This window comes from Dipteris shenzhenensis, chromosome 22 (genome assembly GCF_047967505.1).
Source record: "Dipteris shenzhenensis isolate YYH24624 ecotype China chromosome 22, Dip_SZ_1.0, whole genome shotgun sequence".
NCBI lineage: Eukaryota > Viridiplantae > Streptophyta > Polypodiopsida > Gleicheniales > Dipteridaceae > Dipteris > Dipteris shenzhenensis.
The window spans coordinates 49,895,909-49,915,878 of NC_141617.1; the positions used below are offsets into that span (position 1 = coordinate 49,895,909).

Consider the following 19,970-nt stretch of genomic DNA (forward strand, 5'->3'; position numbering starts at 1 on the left):
CGTCTCCCGTTGCCACGGGGTTCCTTGAATCAATAGACTGAAGCTAGCGTTCGCGGATTATGCGTCAACACCAGATGAGAGAGTCCGCTTTAATTTCCATTGCAAGTCAAAATCATTACTGCATTTCATTGTCCTATAAAGTGCTCCACAACATATGACACTTTATTTTATTTTTTTTAAAGCAAAGTGGTAGGCACCATCTTATCTTGAAGTGTTACACTTATATGGCGAAGGAAACTTTCATTTTTCTTGCATGTAGAAATCATTTATACCTATGTAAATGAATGAACTGAAAACAATAGAATTTGAGCTAAGATTTTTTGCTTTTATAAACCAAATAATAAATGTATTGTCAAAAATATTGTTTTACATTCCCATTGTACATGTAATTCATAAACTTATTCTCAAAAACACTAAGGAATAGATGGAAGGGCCGTAACGTGTGTTGAGATGTTTACTATGACACTGCCTACCATACAGCACGGAAAGCTGCCCGACTGAATCAGCGGTATCTATCTAATTGATGTATGTTACAAAGAGACCACAACTGAGCGACCTAATAATAGATAGAGGAGACCTCAATGATGCAGAAATTGAGGTGTTAGAGCTCTTGCTTTGGGGCTGTGCTACCTTGTTGGCTTGCAGCTTGTCACCCTCTTGAGCAACAATCAGAGAACAGTCGTTGGAAAGGGACGCGCATAATTTACAAGCGAGAACAAATCTCACTCGAGGACATAATTGGGATTGACAGCCAAAATGCGCCTTTCAATGGCCCCAGCTGGTTCATCAGCGGCAGCGGCGTCTCCTCCGGTACCATCGTCCACTACAATCAGTACTCCTTCCCTCCTTATCAAATGCTGCCATCCGAAATGGGTAAGGGTCAATGACCAAGTAATTCATGCTTATTCCTTCTCTAATGAGGGCGTCAGAAATCGGTTGCGCTGCATTTCATTTGACAAATGTATACTTCCTCTTCACACAAAAGGCTGGGAAATGATGCTCTGCCTTCCTCATCCGAGAGTGAATTAGCAGCTAGCTAAACATGAAGCGTGCGTGTATCAAGTGAAGACCCCACGAAGGGAGAGTACCTGAATGATAGCCCGGACCCGTCTGATTTCCTCCACCACCTCATTCATGCTGCTGAACGCTCCTTGTGTGTTCTGTTCCTCAATGTACCACCGAACCAAGTCCGCTTGCTTCAGGCCGGCCATCCCTGCAGCTGCGGGCCAATGACCGTCAACCCGAAACTGAAATCAGTACAAGCCCATAGTACCCTTCCTTCAGGCCGCTGCAACCAAGAATTTGCAGAAAATGAAGATGATTACCCTCCTCGACAGTGTCCTCATGCTGACGAAGGCGGACGACAATTGCACGAGTAACTTTTTGGAAATCCTCGTAAGTGACTTTCATTTTCTTTCTATCCGCTTCCTCCATGGTTGCGTCCCCTGCGATTACAACGCGAGCACTCATAAGAGGAAAAAGCTTGCTGGTATAAATGGAGCTGCCTTACGTCTTTCTACAAACGCAGACACTGGGACAAGGTGGGAATCTTAGGCTAGTGGTCTCCAACAGATATCACCGGATGTTACCTGCAGGCTCTGCAGGCTGTGCTTCATCGGCCTGATGATCGTCGTTCGGCCTTAAATTCACGTCGTGCAACATGTCATCTGGCACGTCGTCATCACCTTGGAAATCGTCAAGGTCGATCTCGTGTGAATCCACGCTGCGTTGATGGAAGATATTAGCAAACCACTCCAAGTCCCCCCCAAACTCTGATGGACCAGCTCAGAGAACGTTTCGATAGGGTACCTGATGATGGAGGTACCCAGCAGACGTTTCGCCTCCAATACATGCATGCGACGCACCTAAAGTTCAAAATTTTCACGATCAGTCTACTTCCATGCAATCGAAAAATTTGCATCTCTAGAAGCAATGAGTCGCTTTCAGAGCCTCAGCCTGCCTGTGTTTCACCGTGGAGCCGAGCAATGGCCTCTGATAGCCTTATCAAGGCTTCAAGCTGCCGCACTGTGATTCGGTAGGCCACCTGACTGCCTGGCACAGCGTCGCCTCGTCGAAGAGTCACGTAGGCCTCGACCAATGTTTCCCTGGCCTTTTCTGTCAACTGCGCAGCAACAGAGTTTTAAGTTGCTTCAAAACTGCTGATCCTCCCACTAGAATGATAATCAAAGCAAGGCCAATACAATGCAATTTACCTGCGGTTTCAAAGTCCTCGTATAAGCGATGTAGCGCTGAAGTTGGGCAAGGGTAAACTCGGGCGACAAGGCTTCCTCTTGCCTCTGATGAACACTCACTATATGGCGTGCTATATTGTAGTCCAGGTCGTCATCGGGTTCATCTATCATGACATGTACCAGATCAAATCTGGACAGAATAGCCGGCGGAAGAGCTACATTATACTGTAAAAAAGATTAGACACACATTAACAACCACCATGAAAGTGGCCAAAGGAAGGGATCAAAAAATATATATGTGATGAGAGTTGGAATCAAAGAACAGCCACTCGCAATGCTTCAAACCATCCTTTCTTCACAAACTAAAGTCACTCGCTTCTTTAAACAGTGCAAAAAGTGAATGTCTAGACACATGCAAACCAGAAGGAAAGCTAATAGACCTTGCAAACCACAAGGGATGATAACTATTAGCTTTTAATTTCATATGGAAGTTCGATTTCAAAGCATAATGGAAGTTGGAACTCACCTTCAAGACTTAGACTGTTGGGAAAAAGAAAAAAAGAATACTGGAACTCACCTTTAAAGGCCTAGACTTGTCGTATCTCCCTCCAGATGGATTCGCAGCTGCTAAAATTGATGTCCGGGCGTTAAGTGTTGCCTGAATTCCAGCCTTTGTGATACTGATAGTTTGCTGTTCCATCGCTTCATGAATTGCCACCTTTCATTAAAATAACACGAACCCGAGCCAGAGATTTAAGTGCAGAGTTCACTTTCAAAAATACACACAGATTCCTTGCCTCAAGAATGAAAAGGGGCAAAACACAGTCAGTGTCTATCATAACAGCTACAAATGCAACATATGTAAAGGAGGAGAGCTGAGAACCTGATCTTTTATGTCCATCTTGTCAAATTCATCTATGCAACATATCCCATTGTCAGCCAGCATAAGTGCTCCTGCCTGCAATACCAAGGATATTGAATCTCTCTCTCTCTCTCTCTCATGTAGATGTGCAAGCAGGCAAAGCAACCACACGCGTAAAATGCACCCCCTGTCCCATACACATGCAAGCAGACCTCTAGATTCTTTTTTAAGGCCTTGTTGTACAATAGAACAAGGAGCATAGGAGCGCGGCCACATACAACGGCTATTTGAATGTGCCACCTCTGTAGTCAGCAGCAGACCTCCATTGTTGGAGTTGTTGCCTGGCCACATGCTCTTGGAGCAACTGTACAGGGAACAGACAAAGATGGGTCAAAGGGGGAACAGTTGAATTCTACAGAGAGAGGAGAGCTCAATTTGTACACGCTCCATAAAGATCTTTTTGAAATCCACCCAAAGTTATCTGAGCAGAATAAATCTATGGAGGTAGTATTTATGGGCGGGGGAAGGGGGGGGCAGGCACATCACTGATATCATCATCAAGTGCTTGTACAGCAGTAGATCCCTTTATAGGTGATTTTATCGTATGCCGTGACACCATTGTGAGCCCTAGTCCAAGGACAGTCAGGCAAGAGCTGCATAGGTCAGTCTCTCAACCAATGGATCAGTCCTTTTCATTAGTACCCATTAAAGAAGTCAGCAGGTTTAGAGGACGTTCCCACGTCAGCGGGAATGCCCAAAACTGCCTGGAATCTTCAAAGTCCACCCCGTTCTCACGACTGGCAATCAAAATTGCCATGCCACAAGGTAGCACTGCACCGCCCCGTTGGAGAAGGGTTTGTAGTATTTATGGGCGGGGGAAGGGGGGGCAGGCACATCACTGATATCATCATCAAGTGCTTATGTACAGCAGTAGATCCCTTTATAGGTGATTTTATTGTATGCCGTGACACCATTGTGAGCCCTAGTCCAAGGACAGTCAGGCAAGAGCTGCATAGGTCAGTCTCTCAACCAATAGATCAGTCCTTTTCATTAGTACTGGAGAACTCAGCAGGTTTAGAGGACGTTCCCGCATCAGCAGCAAATGCCGAGAACTGCCTGGAATCTTCAAAGTCCACCCCGTTCTCACGACTAGCAATCGAAATTGCCACGCCACAAGGTAGTACTGCACCGCCCTGTTGGAGACGGGTTTTTTTGCATTCTCCCCGGGCATCTCGGCGCTACCTTCTATCCTGCCGATCCAAATGCTGATCTTTCCTCCTGCCCTGTCAGAATTGTCAGGTGATTGAGCATTCAGGCTGGTGGTGCATTCATGGGAACATCTTCCGGCCATTGCCACAGAAATCCTTTGAGTGGTCCTTTTTGCTCAGCTGGCGGAAGGCAGGAATGCGCTCTTATATTTCCATCTTAGGATTTAGCTAGGTCTAGGTCTTAGCCTACGATAGGATCCCTGAAAGGGCCCCCAAAGGTGGCCTAATGACATAGTGAGGGGCTGGTCCACCAGGTGCCCTTTTTAGGCAGCCTCAAGTCGGCCAGTAGGGCTGGCTTTTGCTGGCCCTACCAGCCAGCCAACCGACATAGCTGGTTTCCCAGTTTGGCTAGCCAGTCGGTTGGCAAAGACAACCCACAATATCGCAGCGATTACATGATCATTAACCCTTGCATGTTACAGGGATCTTCCACCCTCTGAATTCAGCAGCCTGCATTTAATTTGACCAGCCTACCTCCATCCACCTCCGATTTTCAACAGCCTACCTCCATTCCAAAATGCATTTGATCAAACCTCCACGCCGCCATACATCCATTTCACCTCCAAACCGCCATGCATGAAGCCACGCTCTAAATGCCTCGAGATTAAGTCGGACAAACAGGATAGTCAGCTCAGTTTAATAAGAGGTGCTAAAAGGAGAGATTTCCTTTACAATTCACAAATGGGCATGGGATGTACACTACTGACTAAAAACCAATAATTCACGAGGTATGAGTCATGAGCATAAAAGATTATTATCACAATTCAAATAAGTAGCTACTGGGCGTAAAGCTGCTATTTTGAATTGAAGATTTCCCACTGACCACTCATAAAATCTGACTCTGCCATGACCCTTACCTCGATGCAAAATTCCCCCGTCTCTGGTTCCTTTACGACACTGGCTGTCAAACCAGCAGCTGAGCTGGATTTTCCTGAGGTGTACACACAACGGGGCATGAAGCCTGCAACATATCTGCCATTTTTTGAAACGAGTTATCACTGGTGAGAAACTGCAAATCAAAACCCATGTGCACGATTTTAAAAACCAGAAATTCCAATTGTACAGGTTGCAACTAACTTCGTTTTCAAAGCCAAAGCAATGTGAGTCACCATGGCAAGATTAACCAATCTTACTTCAAGAACTGAGATTTGGCACAGCTCGGGTCCCCTACTATGCACACATTTATATCTCCCCTGAGATTGATACCCTCATGGGTTCTCTTGTGAACTCCACCAAAGAGCATAAGTAAAATAGCTCTCTTGATGTCTTGATGACCAAAGACTGTTGGAGCAACGCTGTTCACAAGGCGCTCATAGATCTGAGGAAGACTCTTCATCCTAAAGATTTGCTCAAGTTCTTCGTGCTGCAGAATAAGAAATAAGATAATGTTTGAGCCTCAAATCTGGATACTAAGCCTGAAACTGCACAGTTACAACTCTGATTTTATCTGCCCCTTAATCATTTATTGTATAAGCGAACCCAGGTATAGATGAAGAAATCCAACAGAGTGAACGAATTAAGATCAAAGAAGATGGAATTTCACTCCTGCGAGAAAGGTGATATTTATCCATGCGTGCTTTGCAACAAAGGGCTTATTTGTCTGAAAAACATACCGTAAACTTAACCATTTCTTCCTCCTCTCCATCCTTCTTACCACCTCGAAAATCTATACTCCTTTTTTTGTCTTGAGGCTGCAATGTAAAATTACATAAGTCAACAGGTTCAGAAAACATCAAATTTCAAGCAAATAGTGTCTCCCAGGCACTTATCAAGGAACATGAGAATCCAAGCTATTCTAGAATGAGAGAAACACAATAAATACAAAAGGTCACCACCTGCACTGAGTTGGCTACAAATGCCAAGCGGTATGACAAGTCTCGCACTCCAAGTGCTTTCAAGCCGCGTAGGCCTTCCACAGCAGCACCACCACTATTACGCTGACCTGCACCTTCCCTCCTCGTTTCAGCCCGCTCGCCAGGGGAGGCTAGAGCAGACAAGTCAGGTATGACGACAACAGTTCCTGTAAAGATGCACCTACATGTCCGCCAGGCGTATCAGTACCAATGCTTGCACAACTGGCCCAAGCATCGTCACTAATGAAACCAAAAGAGGGCCAACAGGCTTACTTGTCCCCTGCTCTTGCCTGTTCTACTATCTCATGGCGCAAAATAATGTCGAGTGTTCGAGGAAGAGAACCGGCAGGAATTTCCTTCGAATTTTCCTGCATCCTTACTCTCTGCCAGTCTGCAAACTTGCTTTCTTGACGCAACAATGCCCATCGATTTCTATTCGAGCAAGTGGCATTCACACATATAATAGGCTGCAAAATTAATTTAGGCATGGGATTAAGCCCACATCAGACTTTCAATCTCCTAAACCAAACCAGGATCAACTGCCAAGATAAACAATCATAATCGCCATTGCATAGCCAGTAACGATTCTCATATAAGCGAGTCATTGCCTTTGCAATGGATTAAGAGAATTGAACTTCTTTCCCTGTCAGACCTGAGTGTATTTGAATTGCTGCTCCACATTCTTGACAACTGCTCCACAGTCTAGACACTTGAAAGTACCTAGGAGCAACTCGGGCCTCACTTCACTGGTCCTCGTAACCACACCACTGACGGAAGCCAATTTTCCGATTTCCACAGTGCCCAAGTCTCTCAACCTGTTCCACGCAAGTCCAATCTGAGGAACTCGTGGTTTTTCACACTAAAATTCAAATATTAGTAGTTGAATGATTATACATTTTCGCGTGGCAGAGCTAACCCACTTAAGAGATTCGTCACAGCATAAACCGTTTGAGCCATAGAAATAATCAGTTTATTAACCAATTAAAATACAGTAAAGCGGGCTAAATGCAGGGTCAGCCTTTCATTCGGAAGGGCTATGCCAGCAAACCCTTACAAATCGCCTGATTAGCTTCAGAAGGCTACAGAGCTACACATGAGACGCGCAGGGTGGCAGGAAAAGGAAAGATCTATGTTTTCAGTGCTCTTCTGAAGGTTCCAAAGACAAGAGCTCAGGAAAGTTCAATAATCATCAGAGTCCACAGCTGGAGCACATTTGACTTTGGATAGGACTGGTAAACTTCAGAACCAAGACTAGGACATGAAAAGGACTCGAATTTTGCATTAAGCAAGACAGCTATAAGGAAAGAATTGCGAGCTGTACGCACTTCTTTACGGTGGGAAGATTGAAGAAAGCCAGGTGAACATCTTTGTTGGGATCTTCTTCAATGAAGTACGTCGGCCTATGCTGCAGTACAAATCTTTTTGCGGCAGCTGACAAAAATGGCTCAAATCTGCAAAACACCAGAGTCGAGGGTTGAAATTGCTCCTAGAGTGCAAAATGAACGCATTGGGAACTCTATGATGATGGGGACTCTCGCACCTCAGAAACTCTTCCGAAATAGCTGCCTGCAGTGCATCATCGAACAGCATGACGTGGTTGAAGTCCACGAACATTGTTGTGGATTCCTTCGATTTCATCACCTCCAGCTCTGATTCATAGACTTTAGCTCTACCGGAGGGCTCCCCGCTCACTCCGGATGTCGCAGCATCGCCAGTAAATCTAGCATCAAATTCGAACGCAAACAAGTTAGGTCACGCTGTAGGAGAAACGAGGAAGCTGGCGAGGAAAGGGGAGGGCGGAGGAACTTACGAACTGAGGAAGTCGAAGAACATGGAACCGACGTGAACGCCTCTGGCATCGTGGAGAGAAGCAGGATCCATGGAGGGTGCAGGAGCAGAGGGGCTATGGCGATGGAGGTATGCAGCAACAACAACGTGAAGAAGATGCTGGAGCTTCCCGCCAAACTGCTCAAGTTTTCCCGCCAAAACAAACGCCACGTCACCTTTGGCACAATGCACTTCTTGCTCCAAGGCAGAGTAATAAAAAGTCTTGTTTGTGGGCATCTCAACATGAATCCAAGAGAGTCTTACACGCATTTGTTATTTTGTATAAGCCAATGTTTGCAGCAGGCAGCCTAAGGAGATGTTTGGGTTTTCTGAGCTCTCCTTGAGCCACGTGTTCAATCATAGGCCTTTGATGTTGGATTGATCTGAAGGGCCAAACACTGGTCTAAATTGGAGTCTTGCTTTTCTTCAATTCTTGGTTTACTACCATTCTTTATTCCGGGCCTCCTAGCTTGTAAATCTTGCATCTTCTCTGTGGTAGCTACAAGCTCTAGACTTGAGGATGTTGCTAATCTATCAGCGAGAGGCATCGCTGGTCGAATCCCCTCTTACTTCTCCAATTTCTTCCATTTCAGTTGCTCCTACAGTAGTTCCTGTGAATCTTGCATCTTCTTTGTGGCAGCTACAAGCTCTAGACTTGAGGATGTTGCTAATCTATCAGCAAGAGGCATCGTTGGTCGAATCCCCTCTTACTTCTCCAATTTCTTCCAGTTCAGTTGCTCCTACAGTAGTTCCTGAAGCATTGATTTTAGGAGAAACACAAGCTTAATACAGTCTCGCATGCCTGTATGACTATCCGTCACTCCAAGAACCGCCTCCTGTTGCCAGAATTTCTGATAATGAGATCGAGGAGACTTTCCCAAATCCGAAAACAACCGCCAAATCCAATGCCGCACAGAACCTAGTTCCATGGAGGTCTGCACCGATTGACATTACTGCGAGTTCCAAAGAGCGAAATCTTTCGAGCATCCGAGCAAAGGAAAAAAAAAGCTTCCAATTATGTAAAAATATGGCGAAAATGGATCGGAAGAAAACATAGTTTCACTTAGAAATATGCAAAGCATTATAGCAATGCCTATTTGATACACAAATCTTTACATGAATCTTTGGGAATGGTGAGTAACATCATGGGATGGCTTTTGAAAAAACTCACATGTAGCCTGGACTTCTCTATGAAAATTCCCTTATGATCCTTAACTGACAACTTTTACTTAATAGGGGTGACATTGAAAACCGTCTCTCAACCTATCTTTCATGAAAGGGTTTTTTCATCGAAACCTCATTGAAGCAAGCCATCAAGTAGTTTTTCCAATGAAACCCCTTTGAAGTAGGTCTTTCAAGGTACTTTCATTGGCGAAACTACCTTGGACAACACGTTTAAAAGTGGCGTAACTTTCACATCCAATGTCCAAATATAGACATTCAGCCACTCAAATTGATCAAAAAACCCGATTTGAGCACATCTATGGGTAAAATCTTGCATATATAGTATTAAATATCACATGTATTTTATGAGAATGGTATATAAGTCCAATTTATAGTAAATTAAACTTCTATAGAAACATATCCATAAATATCTTGTTATTATGCTATAAAAACACTAGAAAGATCTTGTCATATGATATAAATGTGAAGTAATTATATATGTATAATATTATTACATTGAGAGTGATTATGGGGGATGTTTCTTAAAGGAATTACTTTTCAATCATTTTTTAAGGTAATAACAGGGGTACAAAGGGATGCCTATGAATAAGAAAATTCATGTTATGTAAAAATGAATGAGTGACTAGTCTGTATATTTTTATGATAAAGGGATCTAGTTCTAGTGAGAATAAAAGTGGGAAAACCATGTTTACTAAAGAAATCCAATTTTTTAAATCTCTTGAAAAACACGCTCGGATTAACCTGCTCATAGGTTTTTCCTCGTAGGTTTTTCCTCGTAAAATTGACACATCCTTGATCTTTTCCCATGGAGAATGGAGCACAATCCATGATAATTCACATAAAAGCTCTTCTTCAAAGGGCTAAAACGGCCAATGATTTCACGTCAATGCATCGTGCACACGCTCTTTGATAACATAGTTAAGCTTGAGCCTTGTAATTCATGATCTATAGTGCTGATTCCTTGCATCTGCTCCAAGCAATGGACTCGTTCATGACCTGAAATGCGAGATCCTCATCCAATTCGACAACTTTCAGAGAAATCAAAGGTACAATTCTGCAGTTTGCGCAATCATCCTCATTTTCAAAGATGGATTAATAGAGCTGCCAAATTCAGCATACAATCGCCCGATCATCATCGTCAAGAATTTGCGGCAGTAGCAGGTTGAGCTGAACGACACAAAACGCAAGAGAAATCATTGTCCAATTCAACAAGGTTGACTTTTAGAAGAATCAGAGATACAATTTTGCAATTACGCGATCATCCTCATCTTCGAAGATGGAATAGAGCTGCCAAATTCAGCAATTGCGCGATCATCATCGTCAAGAAGCACTAGTAGCGGTCCAGTTGAACGCAGAGGAGATCCTCATCCACTTTGCAAGGTCAACTTTCAACAGAATCAGTGAGAAATTTCTGCAAGTTTAAAGGTTATCTGAGCAAGAAGATCTGAACGAGAGATTCACCCTGAGGAAGGAGATGAGGATGATAGGTGGATGAACCGGAACAACCATAGTGATAGGAGATATTACCCACAATGACCTAGATCGTCACATAACGGCATGGAATTGCTCAAATCCTTTACCCAAGCATTCGTGGACGTGGAAGCACAGGTGCTCATGTGGGAGTGGGAACTAGAAACTTTCGACTGTGAGCCATGGAGAAAATGGTGCCTAGCATTCGACACAATTTCTAAATCTCCTCCTTCAATGACAATTCTAGCAGCAGTAGCTTTGAAAGCTTTCTCGTAGTTCATCAACAATTCAAAGCAACAACAGCAGTGGCTTTGCGCTTTCTTGCAGCAGCCCCAAGATCGCAAGTTTTCGCTACTTCCGAGCTCCTTCACCATCACATCTTCTTCACTCAATCTCCCTTACAACCAGTTAGCTGGTTCAATTCACAACAAGGGTCGCTTGCAGACCAGGGCTCAGGTCCCTTCACCAGCAACCCAACTCTATGTGGATTTTGGTTGAGTCGTCTTTGCCTGGAAGCCCCATATATTGCTCCTCTTCGTAACTTGCCAATACAAGAAACATCTCCCGTAGAACCTTTCGAGGCTAATGAACATCCCTAAGGCGACCCAATCTTGGCAAAGGTGCCATCGTTGCCATTACGGTGGGTGACATGGTGGGAATATCTTCACCCATAAGCGCTGAAATTGAGGTGCCTTAATGGCCAACTGTCCTCAAGCTAGCTGTCTCGCCTTCATTGGTTAGTTCAATGAAATTTTCATTGAAACATAGCTTAGATTCTGCATTAAAGTGGATATGACGAACGTGGTGTGAAATTGACATTGATAGGAAAAGTAGCATGATCGATTGGTTGGGGCGAACTGCAAAAGAACGCAATGAACAAAAGAATAGGGGCGCAATCAAGTGATTGATCTTTGACAAGAGCTTGTGATGCTGTGTCGAAGTCTTTATCGTGTGCATATTTGCATTGAAAGAATCCAGGATATGAACAAAAATGCAAGCGATCAAGTAATGCTATACAATGATATTTAAGTCCGCAAAACGTTTAATTCAAAGAGTGGACGAGCCTTTCCAGTTAACTCGAGAGAACTCTTACCAAAGTAACGTTGCGAACTGTCATAATGCCATAGTATTGTTTGTTGCTAGTGCACAACATAATGCAAATTCATAAGTATCAAGTTTACCATGAATCTCTTTGCATATTAGAATTGGGCTTGTAACATTTGAAGACCAGAGATGGACGTTGGCAGTTTCATATTCATGGTGGCAGCAAATGACTCAAAGTTGAAAACTAGGAGTGGAAGGCCGATTGTTCCATTAAAGAACAAAGTTAACGATTCAACCTTAGAGCACATTGCATCTGATAGTCGAATTGAAGAGACGAGCAATATTGAGCACAAGTTCTGCAGGGAGGCAGACGGCATATGCGTATCAATAGGATGTGCCTTACTCATGAAAAATAGTCCTTCCTTTCCTCCTTTGGAATTGGCGTTGTCTTAGACATTTGATGGATCCCTCCTTAGGGAGACAAGATGGTAATGTTAGCGAAGTGGAGAGTGAGAATATTAGATGCTCTACTTCAGACTTGATAGTTGTTTTTTTGTGTTGTCCATAGTCTACTAAACGATATGAGTATGTTGGAATCATCTCGCTCAAGGACATAGACGTTGAATTTTGCTTAGTGCGCTGCTCGTAGTGATTTTATTGGTGTTCGACTACAATTATGACTATTGACATTCAGGTAATATGCCAGTATCTTATCCATTAGTGACACTTATCTTGGCACTAATATTCTCGACACTTATGTTCTTTGTGTTAATATTCTCAGCATTATCTTAACACCCAGGGAAGGGCCCGTTCCCTCGGATTATAACTCTTTGGGAAAGGAAGCGCGCCTCCTCCTCGCCCACACTATGTGTGGTTATAATAATTATATATTATATATTATCATGTAAATATTTCAATTGCTCGTCCATTCAAAATCGCTTGTTTTCAATATGAATTCTTACGACATTCCTCTCTTTTGATGCATGTTATCGATGCGAGAGAGCAAAGAAATCCAAGATGGATGCAAGATCGAAGAATGATGACACCTTTATTTTATATGGTTGTAGTCCATGTGACAATATTGTATGGACTGCAATGAGGATCAATTATTGTATCACCTTATTGATGTATTTTTTGGGCTTCAAGTTCTAAAACATGGACATCATAAAATCAATAATAAATCACCACCCCTAACATTTGCAGGGAGGATCGGTCCTAACGGACCCTATGTCGTGTCTCATGTCTACCATGTTACTAATTCTCTTTTTTCCTTAAAATTTTGATAAAATACTAGGATTCAGGTTCAATTTTGAGTTAGTAGTTACATGCTCCACGATGGAAAGGCTGCCTGCGGCAAATCTAGTTATGCTATTTAAAAAGGGATACATTGTAAAACTCTCTAGTATCTACCCAATATGGATGCTAAGATGTTAAAAAGGGATACAGTGTAAAACTCTCTAGTATCTACCCAATATGGATGCTAAGATATTATTATAAAAAACTTAATATCCAAAAATATAATTATTATTACTCTTCACAAAAGGATTTTTTCTATTATTTTACTCTAGTTTGTCCCCATGTACCCACCAATGAGTTCCGCACCAAAGACTCCATTTACCGTTCACTTTAGCTAAAACTTTCCTCAACACACATCCCCTAACATCCACCAATTCATAACCCAGTTAGAAACTAGCCACATGATTGGTAGGCCACACATCCAACCAAAACTAAACACGTAGGCTAGTAACACCATCTCCCTAGGGTTAAGCTAAACTGCACCTTCACGAACTCCATAAACTTCCAATCAGCCTTCTTGCCATCCTAGAGCTTCCTCCAATCGCTTCCTATGCATCTTCCAAGCTCTAGGCATATTAGTCAATGCCAAAGTCTTGCCATCCCACACAATCACACGATTCCAACAAATGCTCTTTAGCAAGCTCTCGCCCCTGCTAAGGCCCTTCTTGCTTTTCCACTGCAAAATAGATCTAGTAGCTTTCCAAGCAAACACAAGCATGCAACCAGGTCAAGCCCAATAATCTTCAAAGGGAAAAAATTCATTAGTCTATCATGCCAACTCAAATGTCTTTAGACACCCACTAGCATACCCTTACCTCCTTAATAAGCAACTTTACAATTTCCACCCAAGGAGCTCTACATTCAAACAGCTTCAGCGCAACTACTTACACATTCCTCACCTCAACATCAAGTAACCCCAACCTTCATAGCATCCCAAGGAATATAGTGAAGCTTCCTCCTTTCACTCTCCTTGGTACAAGGAATTTCTTCAACATCTTTTCAACTTCTAGCCAATGACGCTTTTTGAAGCCCCATATTGAACATTAATACTCGACATAAATGTGGCTTTAAATAGTGGTTTGCTTCTAGCTTAGGTGGAGTGGCTAAGAATCGAGGTAGCATTGTTGTATTTTGATCCATACCATCCACAATTAGGCACACGTATTGAATCACCAATAAGCAAGCATTCCACCCCAAGCACAGATCATCCAACCCCAAAACTTCTCCCATTTTTTTATCCAGAACCAATCAAACCACTATCTCACTAGCAGACCTAGACCTAACTGTGCACCCAAATACCTCACAATCTCCCCTCTTCTAACCCACTGTATAGACAAATCCTCCCTTCCATCCACATTCGTGTAAAGGGCAAAAGTCCCTTCCACCCACACTCATCCTCCAACTCCATACAAATCTTGAGACTTCACAAAATAGCTGAAGCATTTCAAACAAATTCTAGGATCCTCTGTTAGAGTCATGTACAAGTACCATCAGTTGGATTGTTGTACCAGTTGACCCAATGTAGCATTACTAGACCAAAGGAGTGTACCTAGCACATGTGTCCTAGGAGGAACAGTTCCAAGTTTCCAGTGATCGTGTTGAGGCGGTTCAAGCCACGAGGGAGATTCTTCGACAATACCTATGGTAGTCTTTAGCGGTGGAGCATCACACGATAAATTCCTTCAGTTGTTCCACCGGCACACCCGACTCCCTGGCGTCTCTAATACGAACCCATTTTCCTTATCCCAAAATTAACATTCTATGCTTCCCTTGTTGCCACTCCCTTTAGCATTATTGCCCCTCATTGCTCCCCCCGTGCCCCAACCATGATCCTATGATGACTTACCACATGTCTTAGAAGCGGTCTAAGATGCACTTCTTAAGATGTAGAGCTATGGGTGCTCTTCGCAATTAGTAGAGACATCTTTCTGTGTGAGGAAGTATGGCCATTCCCAATGTCAAGTTGTCCATGAAGACCTTAAGGTCTTGGATGAGTAGATTTACAATGGAGTCATTCATGAAGCACTCATATCAAGGAATTCTGCACCCCAAACTAGCATGATATGACTCTCAAAGACCTCAAACACCTATATGAAAATCGTCTTCAACTTGTCTTTAGAGGCTAATGTAATTAGATTGTACTCTACAAAAGAGTCATAAAGCTTTGAAGTTCTTTACAAGATGTTTGTTATTACGACCATGATTGACCACCATCTAAAGATACCATTGGAAAATTTTACTTGGCCTATAGCAGCTTCTTAATAGCAGATGGCAGACCCCTTGCACTTTATTGGTCAATCATCTATAAGGTTGTCAAACTGGCTTAACATTGGGTCTTATGGGGATCGAATGTTCCACCTTTGTCAAGTGGACCCCTTAGAGGTCCTTACATGACCATGCAAAAATATCAATGAATTCGACACACAAGTTTGCACTTTGACTTTGCATGTCAAGGTCTAATACAAATTCAATTTGAATATTCTTGGGTTCCCATACAATGCCCAAGTCTACATCCAAACGTGTCTACATCTTGCACCCTTATCATATAGCATATGAAGGATCATTCCTTCCATGTCTTCCTAGAAGATGCAGTAACTATCATTGAGTCCATAACTAGTGGAGGAGGCCTAAGTATCTTTGTCTCCCTCTTCTATCGACTCGAACTCATATTCATAGTCATTCCAAACCATATCTAGGTAGGCCTTAAGGGAAATCCAACATTTTAGTCTGTCTGATGGGGATGTCCACTTGGCATCCCACTCTGATTGATACAAGGTCTCCCGAGCAAGAATGGGTACAAAGCTTGTCCTTTCATTTGGAACACATGGAAACCGAGCATGTCTTGGGTGTGACACTCTAGTTGTTACCCAGGCTGCTCTGATTGATCCAAAGTCACCCAATGGGGACTATGCTTGTCCATTTGGAGCACATGTAAATTGAGCATGTCTTGGGTGATTGCTATCCATCCCCAGCAATCAAAACACTTGTCTAGATAGCTTCAATCTAAGTTCTTTAAGAGTGTCAAGGTTCATCACATCAACAGATGACCTATCATCCTTGATCACTTTGATGAGGATGTTTATCTGAGGGCAGTTTTGCTCAATCATCGTCAAACTAATGTGAGCATATGATTTTCTACTTTATGCCTTGAAACAAACTTTGCATTGACTGTTGAATGTCTAGAGATAGCATCATAGCCTATAACATGGTCACAGGCAACGGCACTTGTCTAGGTGTTCTACTCTAAAAAGGATAGAAACTCCACCTTGAGGTTTTTAAAACAAAGGAGTGGTAACGAACTAATTTATTTCCTAAAATTATATATTGGAGCTATTCCTTTACCTTGTATTGGATTTGAGTAAAACAACTACAAAAAAAAGTATAAGTTTCTTTAAGTATTATTCAAGGAAAGGCTTATAGATTAAGAGGAGAAAGTATTGCATATGCAAGAGTTTGGAAGGAGTTGCCAAAGTGTAATAAGTTCAATTTTGAGAAAAACAAAAATTAAAAATTTCTGTTCTATAGATGTTGCATACACAAGGCAATTTGCTTGCTCTTAAGAAGAGACAAATCGGCATTATATTGAGGAACTCAACCTTGACTGGTTTGGTAAATCCTTTCCTAGGTATTATGTGCAAGCATACACCCTAGCCACACAAAAGGGGCGTCCCTTCCTGGTTACCTCCATCATTAGGGACCTTCCTTCTTGATCCCAAGCTTTCTCAATTGAGCTAGGTTCTTCTTCAAGAATATGTAGACTCTTCTTCATGAGTATGTAGAACTCCCCAACCCCCTTAGCAAGTTATGCATGGGAGAAACGCGAATAAGAGAGGTCACCACAAAACCCTACAATATTCAACTCTATTGAAAAATGAAGAAATACACACATATATACAATTATGGAATAGGGTTAGTTGTGTAAATATATTTTTGCAACATTCTTGTTACATTTTAGTAGCCCATTTCTTATGTTTTGTCATGCGTGATAATACACCACTATATCTACACACCACAAGTCATGCTTTTCATATCATGGTCTTGGACTTTCATATCTTGCATGATAACTATATTTACCTAATGAACTCTCACAAACCACTATGGAAGATTGTTTCCTTAGGTAGCAAGCATTGGAAGAACATTTAAAATGGGAAGCCCTTGTAAAAAATGATATTGCTTCTAGTGTCATTATGTCTTGTGCTAGACCTAGTTTAATACTACTCAATTATAATAAGATGCATGGAGGCTATTTTGATAGATTGAAAACAAACCTGAAGACAACTTTGAACATATGGGTGTACCTTTTCTTTTGATGGATCTTTTTGGAGGAATGTTGAGAAAATCCATGTAGATATTGAGACATTTGTTTGGAAAATGACTGATCAGGATGCCTTTGTCTAGGGAACACTATATTGGAAAATATATGTACTGTACAAGTGAAAGAATTTGTGAGATTTTTGGAAAGGCTAAAAGCCATGATCATACATTTGGCAGAGAAGTGAATCTCTCCCCCTCTCTTCAATCATCACATGCACTTCACAGGTAAAATCGTGGAAACTTTTCACACATGAAATATACTATTGAAGTGAACCAAAATGAAAACCTGAATGACACACCTCACCACTACTGCATTTTGTGTGGCCTGTCGTGCAAGCCTGTGAACAGACAAGAAACTGAATCAAAAGCACAGACTACTCTCATGAGCAAGAGCTGCTTGGACAAAGAGAGAGAATCCCAAGTGCTGAATCTGTAAATAAAGATGTGCCAGACCGCCTTTATGCCTTGATCTGTGAAGCCAATACAATTTGATTGGCCAGCCACATGCTAGCTTCCTATGTTCCACTTTGCCACGTATTAACACGTGCTCAAGCAAAAACTCCCAGCCTTCAAGCTTCCAAACCCCCCCATGAAAGGTTCTAGCCATCATCCCCAAAGCTGAATGGGGGAAGAAAAGACGAAGTGTTAAATTCAGCACAGCAACCTGCTAGCGACTCTGCCAGCTAAAAAGGAAATGACAGAACCCAAGACAAGTGCCAAAAAAAGAGTATACTCTCTAGAGCCAACTCTCAAGAAACAAGCACCCGGTCTTCATCCAACACATCAGCAGCAGCAAACTCAGCATTTTCTTCTGTTGTTGAATCTTCAGGCTTTTTCCTTGGAGTTCCTCTGCTGCTCAAGATGTCATCAGTTACCAGAGAAAAACCGATCTCAACAGAAAACTTGGAGAGGTGCCAAAAACAAGCTTACTCCCTAGAGCTAAAGCTTCTCTAAGAAAATCGTTGAGCACCTACTAAAGGCCAGATCAACCTTAAAATGCACCATAAGAGTTGTCTGTGTTTTTTATTCAGTTTCTTGTCGTTGCCAGGCTTGCACGACAGGCCGGAATGTTGCTTTACAACAAAGGGAAATTGCTCCCCCCCAAAAAAAAAGACTGTCGGCTGCAGCAAGAAACCGTACAAGTCTCATCTTCAAATCAATCCACTGCTGTCAAAGAGACCCGAGCAACAGAGTAGAAGACAAGTCCACAAAGGGCCAAATATCAGAATCACCAGATCAAGAATTGGCCACCCACACAGGGCATGAGCCGGACAAAATGAACCAACCACACAAGACACAATCCCACATAAAAGCTCTGATAGAATCTAAAAACATCTTTCACGCTCAAATCATCATTAGTGATCACATCAGCACTCATCTACCCTTCATATTCATCAACGGGTGAAAACTTCTCAGCCATGCGTCCATCTTCACATAATCTTGCTCCAGGTTGTTGATTCACTCTTCCAAGCTCTTCAAGGGAGTCACGAATGGACCTCGACCAAAACTCAGTAGCACCAAGCCTCTCAAAGACTCCTCACAGACTTTCAAAAGAATCAGACAACCCTTTTGTCAAACTCTGACAACTCGTCAAGCCCTCACAAAGCACCTTTCCAATCTCAACAGATGCCTCGCATGCCCTTAGATGACTCTGCTCTGATGCCATATGTAGAAAATAAGACCCGAAATCTCTCCCTCTCCGATTATCACATGCAGCTCACATTTCAAATTGTGGAAGCTTTTCACACATGAAATATACTATGAAGTTGACCATAATAGACTTATATTTAAGACCTGAAGGGACAACTTCGACTTAAGATGACACAACTCACCACTACTGCGCTTTTTGTTGTTTAAAGAAACCAAAACAAGATTCTAGGACGCTTTGACTCAGCTGAGAGGACTAGCATGAGCAAGAGCTGCTCGGACAAAGAGAGAGAATCCCAAGTGCTGAATTTGTGAATATAGATGTGCCAGACCGCCTCTACACCTCGATCTGTGAAGCCACTGTAATTCGATTGGCCAGCCATGCCAGACTGCCTCTACACCTTGATCTGTGAAGCTAATGTAATTCAATTGGCCAGCCATGCTAGCTCCACTGCCATGTTGAAACCATGCAGTGCCAAGTGGTCATCTCATGCAAGTTGTCGCTGCCATGCACAAAAAACACGTCCTTGCAAGGATTGGTCAAGCCACCACATCTTATGTTCCACTATTCAAAGCCACGTATTAAGACATGTGCTCAAGCAAAGACTCTTGGCCTTCAAGGTTCCAAACCCCCATGAAGGGTTCTAGCCAACATTGCAGCCAAGGGAAGCTGTCAGAGACTAGATAGAGAATTCCTAAGGCAGCATCTGCTACTGCCATGGAAGCAGCTCGGGTGGGATGCTTGAAAATATGTTCTTATATAGGCAAGGGAGGTTGTCTGCCCCCCTCCCTTTTCTAGACCTACCTAAAGGCAGGAGTAGGATCAGCTGGCCTACTCCCGGGCCTGGTCAGCCCCACATCCAGTCCATGGAAGGCCAATATAGATCTATACGCACAGCCCACATCTATGTGCATGCGCTCCTTTCTCTAGGCTAGGCATCTGCCTTAGTCACATCCCCTGAGGCTCTAGGGAAGTGACATACAGTAAGACGGCTGGCCCATCTGGCCAGGT

At 42.8% G+C, this 19,970-nt stretch overlaps 1 protein-coding gene across 1 annotated transcript; it reads right to left on the reverse strand.

The window, feature by feature from the left end:
* Nucleotides 1–331: 331 nt before the first annotated feature.
* MCM6 (minichromosome maintenance (MCM2/3/5) family protein) lies at nt 332–8,160 on the reverse strand. Its single transcript, XM_087393389.1, has 18 exons — nt 7,986–8,160; nt 7,716–7,895; nt 7,501–7,626; nt 6,828–6,990; nt 6,449–6,642; nt 6,158–6,356; nt 5,936–6,013; nt 5,456–5,685; nt 5,180–5,294; nt 3,076–3,150; nt 2,770–2,910; nt 2,214–2,417; nt 1,961–2,122; nt 1,810–1,865; nt 1,590–1,723; nt 1,326–1,445; nt 1,089–1,219; nt 332–857 (listed from the first exon to the last, which is right to left on the reverse strand). Exons 1-18 carry the CDS (start codon nt 8,054–8,056, stop codon nt 723–725), a joined length of 2,514 nt encoding a protein of 837 aa, XP_087249515.1. The 5' UTR covers nt 8,057–8,160; the 3' UTR covers nt 332–722.
* Between the last annotated feature and the right edge of the window lie 11,810 nt (nt 8,161–19,970).